Source organism: Corythoichthys intestinalis, chromosome 8, assembly GCF_030265065.1.
Source record: "Corythoichthys intestinalis isolate RoL2023-P3 chromosome 8, ASM3026506v1, whole genome shotgun sequence".
NCBI lineage: Eukaryota > Metazoa > Chordata > Actinopteri > Syngnathiformes > Syngnathidae > Corythoichthys > Corythoichthys intestinalis.
Window position 1 is genome coordinate 2,238,440 of NC_080402.1, and position 14,151 is coordinate 2,252,590.

The following is a 14,151-nucleotide window of genomic DNA, read 5'->3' on the forward strand; positions in this document are numbered from 1 at the left end:
ACGGATGTATACGTTCAACATACGTTACACATTAGTACTGTATTTGTTTATTATAACAATAAATCAACAAGATGCCATTAACATTATTAACATTCTCTTAAAGCGATCCATGGATAGAAAAACTTGCAGTTCTTAAAAGATGAATATTAGTACAAGTTATAGAAATTTTATATTAAAACCCCTCTTAATGTTTTCGTTTTATTAAAATTTGTAAAATTTTCAATTAAAAAAATAAACTAGTAGCTCGCCATTGTTGATGTCATCACACCATGCTCACTCCCCAAACCCATAAAATCATTTGGACCCAAGTGCCAGCAGAGGGTGCCAAACAACAAGAAAACAGGTAACAAGTAACAAGCGGACATTACACTGCTGTCATTTTAATCTGAGCAGGGCATGTGCGTTAATTGCGTCAAATTAAATCAAAATTTAACGTGATTAATTAAACAAATTAATGACCGCCCGTTAACCCGATAATTTTGACAGCCCTACTATATATATATATTTATGTGTTTATGTATATATTAGGGCTGTCAAAATTATCGCGTTAACGGGCGGTCATTATTTTTTTAAATTAATCACATTAAAATATTTGACGCGTTTAACACACATGCACCGCTCAAACAGATTAAAATGACAGCACAGTGTCATGTCCACTTGTTACTTGTGTTTTTTGGTGTTTTGTCGCCCTCTGCTGGCGCTTGGGTGCGACTGATTTTATGGGTTTCAGCACCATGAGCAATGTGTAATTATTGACATTAACAATGGCGTGCTACTAGTTTATTTTTTTGATTGAACATTTTTCAAATTTTATTAAAATGAAAACACTAAGAAGGGTTTTAATATAAAATTTCTATAACTTGTACTTACATTTATCTTTTAAGAACTACAAGTCTTTCTATCCATGGATCGCTTTAACAGAATGTCAATAATGTTCATGCCGTCTTGTTGATTTATTGTTATAATAAACAAATACAGTACTTATGTACAGTATGTTGAATGTATATATCCGTCTTGTGTCTTATCTTTACATTTCAACAATAATTTACAGAAAAATATGGCATATATTATTGATGGTTTGAATTGCAATTAATTACAATTAATTGATTGTTAAGCTGTGATTAACTCGATTAAAAATTGTAATCATTTGACACCCCTTATATATACAGTATATATATATATATATATATATATATATATATATATATATACATATAATAATTATTACATAATAATATATAATATTTCCTTTTCATTTATAATACTTGGAACATTTTTATGTTATATATTAGGATTTTTTTTCTTTTTATTTATTTATTTACATATTTAATAAACCAACTTTAAAAAATGAGTTACAAAGATTTTTTTAATCATTAAACAAAAATGGCAAAGCATATTCTCTTTTTATTTTCATTTTTTATTTTTTTAAAGGGAATCAAGGACGGAAAGACTAAACGTGGCTTATTTCAGACAGCGAGCAGACGACAAAAACATAGGCATTGAGTAAAAGACTTTACTGAACACACACAAAAAAAACATGCGATCGCACAAAGGGACACACAAAAATGGTCCGTGACAGTAAGTTTGGATTAAAAAAAAAAAAAAAAAAAAAAAAAAAACAGGGAAAACCGCGGTGAAAGGCAGACAAACGAAAAAAATAAGGCAATGATTCAACCAGCAACGAAATAACGAATACAAACTGTCAAAGGGCAGCAAGTCAATATCTCGGCAAGCCGCCTAGGATCGGTTTAAAGACACTGCTGAGCAGCAATGGGAAGTCTTCCCACATCTCTGTAACAAAACAATCATGCCAGTCTTCATACTAGCTTCGCATGCTAACTAGCACACCTATTCTCCCTGGCAATTACGTCATCATCCCCTGCGTGCATTGCGCACGTAAAACATGGCGCCCTCTGTAGGTCAAACCATGCACTAAACATTATAAGTTGTAAAATGGCAATGATATATGTATTTCTATTTTAGTAAAAGAGAACAATTGTGGCTTATTACAGCCAACAAGTCTTCAAGTTCATTTATCTTACGTAAATATGTCACTTGCCACGTTTACATGGAGCCAAATATTCCAATTACAATCGGAATATTTGTTCAAACCGAATAAATGTGTTCCATATAAACACCTCATTCGGAATGAACAGGCCCAAACCGAATGGAATTTCATTCCGATTCACAGGGGTGGAATATTCCTTTTCCCAAACCGATTAGAAGTAAAATTATATCATGTAAACAGGGAAGAGGAATGGTGTCTGGTTGCGTTCTTTCTGCACATGCTCCGTACTGACGTGGTGACGTCACTTGGTGACGTAAGTAACATCACATGCAACATGGCTTCCAAGCACACGCACAGCGCACCCACACAACTTTTTAAATGAACGGCGTATCATTCTGAAGTTTTGTTTCCTCTCCAAAAGTTAGAACAGCAGCTGATCTGACGATCGATCTCCATGTTTTGCAACGTGACGCTTTGTTTTGATTAATCTGCGCATGTCAGACGTCAGTTGTCAAACGTCCTTTCGGAATAAAGGCAGTCACATGTAAACGCTGGATCGGAATAGATGAAGTGACATGTAAACAGCTGATGTGAAATTCCCATTCGGAATGATTTGAATCGGTATGAATAAAAGTCAGCATGTAAACGTGGCTAATGTATTGTGGCCGCCTTATGAGAACAGCTTTTTGTGTTGACACTTCTTGTGAATAAATGCTTAAATCCCTGAATTCTTCATAGATATAGATGTAAAACAGTCTTGAATCTTGGTTAAATGCAAAAAAAAAAAAAAAAAAAACAGGCAGTTAGCATTTATTTGACGTAAATATGTCGAATGTGCTGCTAGTCTTTAAGCCACTGTGGCCTCGCCTTATTACCACAAAGAGCTTTTTACATTGAAATCCTTGTGAATAAATGCTTAAATTCCTAAACTCTTTATAGATATGGACTTAAAACAGCCTCGATTCTTGGTTTGAAGAGCAAAGAACTGGGTAGTTAGCATTTATTTTACGTAAATATGTCGAATGTACTGCTAGTCTGTTAGTGAATGTAGCTAGCGGCTGTGTGGCGTAAACAGATCTTTTCTGGTCAAAATTTTGGAAATTCGGAAATTGTTTATTGTCGTCATCATCGGTATCATTGACAGTTACAAGATAGCATTGTGATAAGATTGACCTGAAGAATCCCGAAGAAAAGACAAGGGCTGACGGGAGAAGACTGGGCTTATTAAATCCTGTCCCCATTAAGCCAAAGGACTATCATCATTGCATGATCGAGTAGGCATTTCACATTGTGGTACAAGTACAGTATTTTTTTTTTTTTTTACAAATCCTGTCCAAAGTACTTAGTGACCAGTTAAGCAGTTCCATTATACAAAATTTGTTCCAGATTTAATCAAGACTCGACAGCATTCGCGTATGTCGGCAGATGGAATGTTCTGTCATTGCGACAGAGCTGATTTTTAGGGCATGTTATGACTACCTTATCTTTAGTCACTTAAATTTCTCCACTTTTTGTTATGGGAACACTATGTGGTGTCTGTGTGTCTGGCAGAATGTCCTAATTTGAGTCTCGTGCAGTTGTTTTTTCCATACTGGAGGTCAATCTAAGTAGCAACTTAGAATGATGTCCTTATATGTTCTTTTAAAGGCTGTTAAGGACCCCATGTTGGTCAGTGCGGGGTCAAGAGCATTCCAGAGGCGGGCCACTATGTTAGAAATCGAAAATGATTTTAAGGTAGTTCTCACATGGCTGTAGTTAAACACATTGTTCCCTCTCAAATCATTATTCAATTCCCTCGCATGGAAGCCAATTTGTAGGTTGTGCGGAAGACAAATTGAATGAGCCATGTACATCCTCTAGACAGTTTTAAAGTGTATCAAATCATAAAATTTCAAAAAACTTAGATTTGATGTAAAGCTCATTTGTGTTTCTTGTTAATAAAAGCTTAAAACCCCAAATTCTTCATCAATGTGGACGTAAAACAGTCTCGATTCTTGGTTAAAAGAGCAAAGAACCGGGAAGTTAGCATTTATTTTACATAATTATTGCAAACTATGATACCAGTGCAGCAGCGGCTAATTTCTCCCATTGATTTTTTTCACGTTTCAAAATGCATGCATGGTACAAAAATTATAATAATTACCTTGAATCCTCAAACAAATCACTCCTGAGACAATCCTTCCTGTTTGAATGCGGTACAGCTTTTGTACTTTTATCCTCAATCCAGCGTTGAATCGTTGCATGCGACCAACTGAGAATACCTGAAGCAGATTGTGGGATGCCTGGCCCCCTGCTTGAAGGCGTTGTGCAGTGGCTGGCCGAATTGAACCGTCAATACAATTATGAAGTTTATGGTCCGAGGTTCCCTTTAAATAACAAAAATAATCCGGTGAGTGAGCGAGGCAGATGAGTTTGACGGTTCGACCCCCTACAGGAACGCTGTACCTGACCTCGGCGCTTAGCCACCTGGGTTCCGCTAGCATCGAGCTAGCCGTGGCGGCGCGAGACGCCGGCGGTTTATGGTCGGCCCAACCGGCCCGGGTGACGGTCGACGTCTCAGCCGGCGCTCAGGCGACCTTCCGGAAGTCCCGCTACGCCTTCACCGTGGCGGAAGATGCCCCGCCGGGGACCAGCGTGGGCTCCGTGCAGGCTGTCAACTCGCCAGGTACAAAATTTTCTCATTATACAAACATTACAGGTGCTTGCTGGGTCATTTTTTAAATAGGGTGCCATTCGGAAGTAACAGAGGGGACAATTTGTGCTAATGTTAGCCCTTAGCTAGTGTTTTTGGCAGCCATTTTAATTTTCGCTTGAGTCTTTTGGACGAAAATACTTCTTTGTCTTAGTCATATTTGAGTCATTTCAAAATGTTTTCGTCTTCATTTAGTTACAGTGATCGAAAACTCAAATTTCGTCTAGTTTTAGTCAACAATTCTCCAAATGTTTTTGTCTATAAACTTCAAACGTTTTAGTCCACGAATAATTAAATGAAAGGTTTCCAACAATTTCGAACGAACGTACTGTGGTATGAAAAAGTATCTGTACCTTTTGGAATTTCTCACATTTCTGCATAGAATCCCCATCAAATGTGATCTGATCCTTGTCAAAATCACACAGATGTAAAAACAGTGTTTGCTTTAACTAAAACCACCCAAACATTTATAGGTTTTGATATTTTAATGAGGATAGCATGCAAACAGTGACATAAGGGGAAAAATAAGTAAGTGAACCCTCTGCCTAAGGAGACTCCTAATAGTCCCAAGCAATGGCCGATTTGGCCTCGACCCCGGAAAAACCCAGAGGTGGCCAAAATGGCCCAAGTGCTTTTGATTTGGCAAGTCATTGTCCAACAGACAAGAGCCATTCATATATGGGAATATTAGGAGTATTTGTCTTGGGGAAAGGCCGATTCGGCCTCTGCTGGGTTTTCTAGTGTTAAAGCTCCCCTGCCCATTATAAAACACACACCTTGTCTTGATGAGAAGCGTTGTCTGATGTTCAGCATGGCTCGAAAATAGCTGGCTGGATTGTCCACCAAAGATGACGCCATAGTTCAGCGCAGAATACTCAGACAGGTATAAAAAAAAAAAACTAGAGTGTCTACTAAAGACTTACAGAAATCATTTGCACAGTCCAATATCTCTGTGCACACAAAAACTATGGTCAAGAATGGTGGTCATGGGAGGACTCCACGGAGGAAAATTCTGCTGTCTAAAAAAAAAAAACATTGTTGCTCGTTTAATGTTCACCAAAAGGCACTTGGACACTCCACAGAAGTTTTGGCAAAATATTTTGTGGACTGACGAAAGCAAAGTTGAATTGTTTGGGAGTAACACACAACGTCATGTGTGAAGGAAAATGGAACAGCTCACCAACATCAACACCTCATCCCCACCGTGAAGCATGGTGGAGGGAACATCGTGATTTGGGGCCGTTTTGCTGCCTCAGGGCTTGGACAACTTGCAATCATTAATGGACGAATGAATTCAAAGGTTTTGCAGGAAAACCTGAGGCCTTCTGTCAGACAGTTGAAACTGAAAAATCGGATGGATGCTGCAACAAGACAATGATCCAAAACGCAGAAATAAATCAACTTCAGAATGGTTTCAGAAGAACAAAATACACGTTCTGGAGTGGCCAAGTCAAAATCCAGACTTGAACCCCATTGAGATGCTGTGGCATGACCTAAAGACAGCGATTCATGCCAGACATCCCAGGAATCTGAGTGAACTGCAGCAGTTTTGTAGAGAAGAACGTGCCAAGATTAGTCCTGACCGATGTGCCAGACTGATCTGCAGCTACAGGGAGCATCTGGTTGAAGTTATTGATGCCAAAGGGCGGGGAACAAAATATTAACTGTGATGGTTCACTTACTTTTTGGCCCCCCTTCTGTCATTGTTTGCATGCTATCCTCATTAAAATATGAAAACCTATAAATGTTTGGGTGGTTTGAGTTAAAGCAGACAGTTTTTTCATCTGTGTGATTTTGACAAATATCAGATCACATTTGATGGTGATTTTATGTAGAAATGTGAGAAATTCCAAAAGGTTCATATACTTTTTCCATACCATTCTAACTGTAGACATCACCCTTTTCGTGATGATAATATATTTATATAATAGCAGATATTTTCAATGAATTCAACTCACCTGGATGCCACAAACTGTATGTATAATGTTTTCCAAGAGTTTACCAGCAAACAGGCTGCCTTTTAATCTCATTTCAATTGAATTGAATCTAATTCCCTTTAAGTAGATCAACCGATGACAATCAACAAGTTTAAAAACCAGTCAGTCACGTGACGGCGTCTCCGTTAATTAATGGATTAAAGCTTCTATCGGAAACCAGGCGTCTGTTATCTTCTAAGCGGGTGACGCGACAAACACTTCTTAATTCCGGGGATTAATTCCACTTGATGTACTTGTTGTCTGGCGTGGCGGAAACTTGAGTTGTGACAGAAAAATGAGGTCGTCGTTATTTGATTTGAAAGTCATTGGCATTGACTTTGATGGGAAAGTTGCCCCTACCAACATGGCCGCTCTGATGCGGTGATGAAAGGGCTTTTCACACTTCTGCCGTGAATGGAAACTGGTTTATCACTCGTAGATGTCTGATCCGTGTGAAGTGGAAGGGTCACTTCCTGTCAATTTTGGGGTATTTATTGCATCGCTTCCAGCTTATTTTGGGGCATTAAGGGTCACTCCCTGCTGATTTGGGGGGTTTTACAGGTCACTTCCTGTCGATTTTGGGGCGTTAATGGTCACTTCCTGCTGATTTTGGGGGCATTTACAAATCACGTCCTGTCAATTTTGGGGGAATTTACCGGTCATTTCCTGTCAATTTGGGGGGAATTTATAGGTCACTTTCTGTAGATTTTGGGGGCATTTACGGGTCACTTCCTGTCGACTTGGGGCATTTACGGGTCACAATTTTGGGGGAATTTACAGGTCACTTCCTGTTAATTTTGGGTTACTGAACAGCAAGTGAGCTGTAAATGCTCTAAAAGAAACAAGAAGTGACTTTAAAAAAGTCCAGGAAGACTTCCTGTTGAGTTTTGGGGCATTTACGGGTCACTTCCTGTCAATTTTAGGGCATTAAGGGTCACTTGCTATCGATTTTGGGGCATTTTACGTGTCACTTCTTGTCGATTTTGGGGGCATTTACGGGTCGCTTCTTGTCGATTTGTGGCATTGAGGGTCACTTCCTGTTGATTTTGGGACATTTACGGGTCACTTCCTGTCGACTTGGGGCATTTACGGGTCACAATTTTGGGGGAATTTACAGGTCACTTCCTGTTGATGTTGGGGCCATTTAAGCGTCACTTCCTGTGGATTTTGGGGGCATTTACGGGTCACTTCCTGTTGGTGTTGGGGCATTTTTGGGTCCCCTGTTGATTTTGGAGGAATTTACGGGTCAAATCCTGTCATTTTGGGGGGAATTTACGGGTCACTTCCTTCGATTCTGGGACATTTGCGGGTCGCTTCCTGTCGACTTGGGGCATTTATGGGTCACAATTTTGGGGGGAATTTACAGGTCACTTCCTGTCGATGTTGGGGCCATTTTAGGTCGTTTCCTGTTAATTTTGGGGCCTTTCTAGGTCACTTACTATTGATAATGGGTCACTTCCCGTAGATTTTAAGCATTTATGGGTAACTCCCTGTTGATATGTGCTAACTTGCTGTTAATTTTGGCATTTCCTTCCTGATTATTTTGGGTCAATTCCTCTTAATTTCTGGGTCACTTCCTGTTGATTTTGGTGCCTTTGTAGGTCACATCCTATTAATTCTGGGACATTTCCTGGTCACTTACTATTGATAATGGGTCACTTCCTGTAGATTTTAAGCATTCATGGGTCATTTCGCGTTGATTTTGGGGCATTTACGGGTCACTTCCTGTTGATTTTGGGGGCATTTATAGGTCACTTCCTGTTAAATTAAGGGCATTAAGGGTCACTTCCTATCGATTTTGGGGCATTTTACGGGTCGCTTCTTGTCGATTTGTGGCATTGAGGGTCACTTCCTGTTGTTTTTGGGGCATTTACGGTTCACTTCCTGTCAACTTGGGGCATTTACGGGTCACAATTTTGGGGGAATTTACAGGTCACTTCCTGTTGATTTTGGGGGCATTTACGGGTCACTTCCTGTTGATTTTGGGACATTTACGGGTCACTTCCTGTTGGTGTTGGGGCATTTTTGGGTCCCCTGTTGATTTTGGAGGAATTTACGGGTCAAATCCTGTCATTTTGGGGGGAATTTACGGGTCACTTCCTTCGATTCTGGGACATTTGCGGGTCGCTTCCTGTCGACTTGGGGCATTTATGGGTCACAATTTTGGGGGAATTTACAGGTCACTTCCTGTCGATGTTGGGGCCATTTTAGGTCGTTTCCTGTTAATTTTGGGGCCTTTCTAGGTCACTTACTATTGATAATGGGTCACTTCCCGTAGATTTTAAGCATTTATGGGTAACTCCCTGTTGATATGTGCTAACTTGCTGTTAATTTTGGCATTTCCTTCCTGATTATTTTGGGTCAATTCCTCTTAATTTCTGGGTCACTTCCTGTTGATTTTGGGGCATTTTTGGGTCACTTCCTGTTGATTTTGGTGCCTTTGTAGGTCACATCCTATTAATTCTGGGACATTTCCTGGTCACTTACTATTGATAATGGGTCACTTCCTGTAGATTTTAAGCATTCATGGGTCATTTCGCATTGATTTTGGGGCATTTACGGGTCACTTCCTGTTGATTTTGGGGGCATTTATAGGTCACTTCCTGTTAAATTAAGGGCATTAAGGGTCACTTCCTATCGATTTTGGGGCATTTTACGGGTCGCTTCTTGTCGATTTGTGGCATTGAGGGTCACTTCCTGTTGTTTTTGGGGCATTTACGGTTCACTTCCTGTCAACTTGGGGCATTTACGGGTCACAATTTTGGGGGAATTTACAGGTCACTTCCTGTTGATTTTGGGGGCATTTACGGGTCACTTCCTGTTGGTGTTGGGGCATTTTTGGGTCCCCTGTTGATTTTGGAGGAATTTACGGGTCAAATCCCGTCATTTTGGGGGGAATTTACGGGTCACTTCCTTCGATTTTGGGACATTTACGGGTCGCTTCCTGTCGACTTGGGGCATTTACGGGTCACAATTTTGGGGGAATTTACAGGTCACTTCCTGTCGATGTTGGGGCCATTTACAAGTCACTTCCTGTTGATTTTGGAGCCTTTTTAGATCGTTTCCTGTTAATTTTGGGGCCTTTCTAGGTCACTTACTATTTATAATGGGTCACTTCCCGTAGATTTTAAGCATTTATGGGTAACTCCCTGTTGATATTTGCTGACTTGCTGTTGATTTTGGCATTTCCTTCCTGATTATTTTGGGTCAATTCCTCTTAATTTCTGGGTCACTTCCTGTTGATTTTGGGGCATTTTTGGGTCACTTCCTGTTGATTTTGGTGCCTTTGTAGGTCACATCCTATTAATTCTGGGACATTTCCTGGTCACTTACTATTGATAATGGGTCACTTCCTGTAGATTTTAAGCATTCATGGGTCATTTCGCGTTGATTTTGGGGCATTTACGGGTCACTTCCTGTTGATTTTGGGGGCATTTATAGGTCACTTCCTGTTAAATTAAGGGCATTAAGGGTCACTTCCTGTTGATTTTGGGGCATTTACGGTTCACTTCCTGTCAACTTGGGGCATTTACGGGTCACAATTTTGGGGGAATTTACAGGTCACTTCCTGTTGATGTTGGGGCCATTTAAGCGTCACTTCCTGTTGATTTTGGGGGCATTTACGGGTCACTTCTGTTGGTGTTGGGGCATTTTTGGGTCCCCTGTTGATTTTGGAGGAATTTACGGGTCAAATCCCATCATTTTGGGGGGAATTAACGGGTCACTTCCTTCGATTTTGGGACATTTACGGGTCGCTTCCTGTCGACTTGGGGCATTTACGGGTCACAATTTTGGGGGAATTTACAGGTCACTTCCTGTCGATGTTGGGGCCATTTACAAGTCACTTCCTGTTGATTTTGGAGCCTTTTTAGGTCGTTTCCTGTTAATTTTGGGGCCTTTCTAGGTCACTTACTATTTATAATGGGTCACTTCCCGTAGATTTTAAGCATTTATGGGTAACTCCCTGTTGATATTTGCTGACTTGCTGTTGATTTTGGCATTTCCTTCCTGATTATTTTGGGTCAATTCCTCTTAATTTCTGGGTCACTTCCTGTTGATTTTGGGGCATTTTTGGGTCACTTCCTGTTGATTTTGGTGCCTTTGTAGGTCACATCCTATTAATTCTGGGACATTTCCTGGTCACTTACTATTGATAATGGGTCACTTCCTGTAGATTTTAAGCATTCATGGGTCATTTCGTGTTGATTTTGCGGCAAACAGGCGTCACTTCCTATTGGTTTTGGGTTACTGAACAGGAAGTGAGCTGTAAATGCTCTACAAGAAACAAGTGACCTTAAAAAAGTCCAGGAAGACTTCCTGTCGATTTTGGGGGCATTTACAGGTCACTTCCTGTCAATTTTAGGGCATTAAGGGTCACTTCCTATGGATTTTGGGGCATTTTACCTGTCACTTCTTGTCGATTTTGGGGGCATTTACGGGTCATTTCCTGTCAATTTTGGGGCATTTTTTGGGTCACTTTCTGCTGATTTTGGGGCATTTACAAGTAACTTCCTGTTGATTTTGGGGTGTTTTTGGGTCAAAAGGAGTGACCTTCAAAATCCCCAAATCATGAACGACGTCCTGTTGTTTTGGTGCATTTACGGGTCACTTCCTGTTGATTTTGGGGGCATTTAGGGTTGGTCCTGTTGATTTTAGATTACTGAACAAGATGTGATCTGTGAACGCCGCCAAATCCGGGAAGACTTCCTGTTGATTTTGGGGCATGTCTGGGTAACTTCCTGTTGATTTTGGGTTACTGAACCTGAAGTGACCCGAGAATGTCCCAACATGAATAGGAAGTGACACAAAATGAACAGGAAGTGACCTGTAAATGCCACCAAAACCGAGTAGTGCTAATGAGCTAGTGAATTAAATATTCAATGACATCTTTTATAAAGGGTATACAGGATGTTGGCGATAACCTTTTGGGAGTAACGCTACTCTAGCTGAGTCCAACTTTTGTCTACTCTCCCCACCTCTGCTCTTACCAGATTCTGCGGAATCAGTATCCTACCACATTGCCGCCGGTGACCCACAGGGTCTCTTTGCAATGGACGCCGCGTCGGGCCTGATCAGCACAGCCAAACCTCTGGACCGCGAGACCCAAGCGTACGCATTGCTCTACGTCCAGGCCTACACGCCGTCCTCCATGGTCCGCAGCGAGGCGCAGGTCCACGTCTCGGTGGCCGACATCAACGACGCAGCGCCCATTTTTCACAGGGTCCAGGATGCCATCCAGTTGTCTGAAAACACAGCGCTGGGCGCCACAGTGTACGTGGCACGCGCCCGCGACTACGACGACGGCGCCAACGGTCATGTGACCTATCACTTGAAAGCCGGGGCTTTCGCGGTGAACCCCGACTCTGGAACCGTGACGCTAAATCGAAGCCTGAAGGCGGACCCTCCGGAAAGGTATCACTTAATTATCCAGCGTCAATTCTGGCAAATAAACTCTGGGTGCCGTCAATGGCGCCAGACCTCCAGTTCATTCGGATTTCGACAGGAAGTAACCCAAGAATAGCCCAAAATAAACAGCAAGTGATCCAAAATCAACAGAAAGTGGCCACTGAGCACGCTACAATTTTTGGGGAACTGATCTGAATTCAACAGGAAGTGACCTGGAAATACCCCAAAATAACAGTAAGTGATCCAAAATGTACAGGAAGTGACCCAAAATAAACTGAAAATGACCCAAGTAACATAAAATGAACAAGTGACCTGGAAGTGCATCAAAATAATAAGGAAGTGTTCCAAAATGTACGGGAAGTGACCCAAAATCAACAGGAAGTGATCCAAAATGTAGAGGAAGTGACCCAAAATCAACACAAAGTGACCCCGGACGAACCTAAAATGAAAGGGTAACCTGAATTTAACAGGAAGTGACCTAAAATGGATCCAAATGAAAAGGAACTAACCTGAAATTAACAGGAAGTGACCTGTAAATGCCCCAAAATAAACAGGAAGTGACCCAAAATTCATAGAAAGTGGCCCCTGAACAATGACAATGAACAAGTTATCTGGAAATGCATCCAAATAAACCAGAAATGACCTGAAATCAACAGCAAGTGACCTGGAAATGCCCCAAAATCAATAGGAAGTGATCCAAAATGTACAGGAAGTGACCCAAAATCAACAGAAAGTGTCCCCTGAGTAACCTAAAATATACAAGTAACCTTATTTCAATAGAAAGTTACCTTGAAATGCATCCGAATAGATAAGACATGACCTAAAATCAACAGGAAGGAATGCCCTAAATTCCACAGGAAGTAATCCAAAATGTACACGAAGTGACCCAAAATGAACTGAAAGTGACCCGGAAGCAATATAAAATGATCAAGTGACCCGAATTAAACAGGAAGTGACCTGAAATCAACAGGAAGTGACCTGGTAATGCCCCCAAACTAAAAGGAAATGACCACAAATCAACAGGAAGTGACCTGTAAATGCCTCAAAATCAACAGGAAATGACCCAAAATCAACAGAAAAAGAGCCCTGAGTAACCTAAAATGAACAAGTGTCCTGAATTTAACAGGAAGTGACCCGAAAATACATCAAATAAACAGGAAGTAATCTTGAAATTAACAGGAAGTGACCTGTAAATGCCCCAAAATAAACAGGAAGTGACCCAAAATTAATAGAAAGTGACCCCTGAACAATGACAATAAACAAGTTATCTGGAAATGCATCAAAATCGACAGGAAGTTACTTAAAATCAACAGGAAGTGACCTGGAAATGCCCCAAAATCAACAGGAAGTGGTCCTAAATGTAAAGAAGTGCCCCGAAATAAACAGAAAGTGACCCCCAAGTAACCTAAAGAGAACAAGTGACCTGAATTGAACAGGAAGTGATCTGGAAATGCATCAAAATAAACAGAAAGTGACCTGAAATCAACATTAAATTACCTGTAAATGCCCAAAAATAAATAGGAAATGACCTAAAGTAAATAGGAAGTGACCTGTAAATGCACCCAAATAGACAAGAAGTGACCTGAAATCAACAGGAAGTGACCTGGAAATGCCCCCAAATCAAAAGGAAATGACCACAAATCAACAGGAAGTTACCCCTGAGTCACCTACAATGAGAAAGTGACCTGAATTTAACAGGAAGTGACTTGGTAATGCTTTAAAATAAAAGGAAATGATCTGAAGTCAACAGGAAGTGACCTGAAATGTCCCAAAATCAACAGGAAGTGATCTAAAATGTATAGGAAGTGACCCAAAATCAACAGAAAGTGACCCCCGAGTAATCTAGAATAAATAAGTAACCTTATGTCAACAGGAAGTGACCTGGAAATGCCCTAAAATCAACAGGAAGTGACCCAAAATCAACAGAAAGTGACCCCTGACTAATCTTAAAAGAAAAAGTGATCTGAATGTAACGGGAAGTGACCCGGAAATGCATCAAAATCAACAGAAAGTAAGCTACAATGAACAAGTGACCTGAATTTAACAGGAAGTGGCCTGGAAATACGTCC

The 14,151-nt window shown here is 40.7% G+C and overlaps 1 protein-coding gene across 2 annotated transcripts in view; it reads left to right on the plus strand.

Moving 5' to 3' along the window:
* dchs2 (dachsous cadherin-related 2) overlaps window positions 1-14,151 on the plus strand; it is a 48,559-nt gene that overhangs the window by 12,325 nt on the left and 22,083 nt on the right. For both annotated transcript variants that reach the window (XR_009064281.1, XM_057844705.1), the window contains exons 6-7: window positions 4,443-4,673; window positions 11,668-12,088. Coding sequence is in view for 1 of the 2 variants with exons in the window: in XM_057844705.1 (XP_057700688.1) it covers window positions 4,443-4,673; window positions 11,668-12,088 (652 nt within the window). In the remaining variant the exon portion in view is untranslated. The remainder of the gene's footprint in view (window positions 1-4,442; window positions 4,674-11,667; window positions 12,089-14,151) is intronic.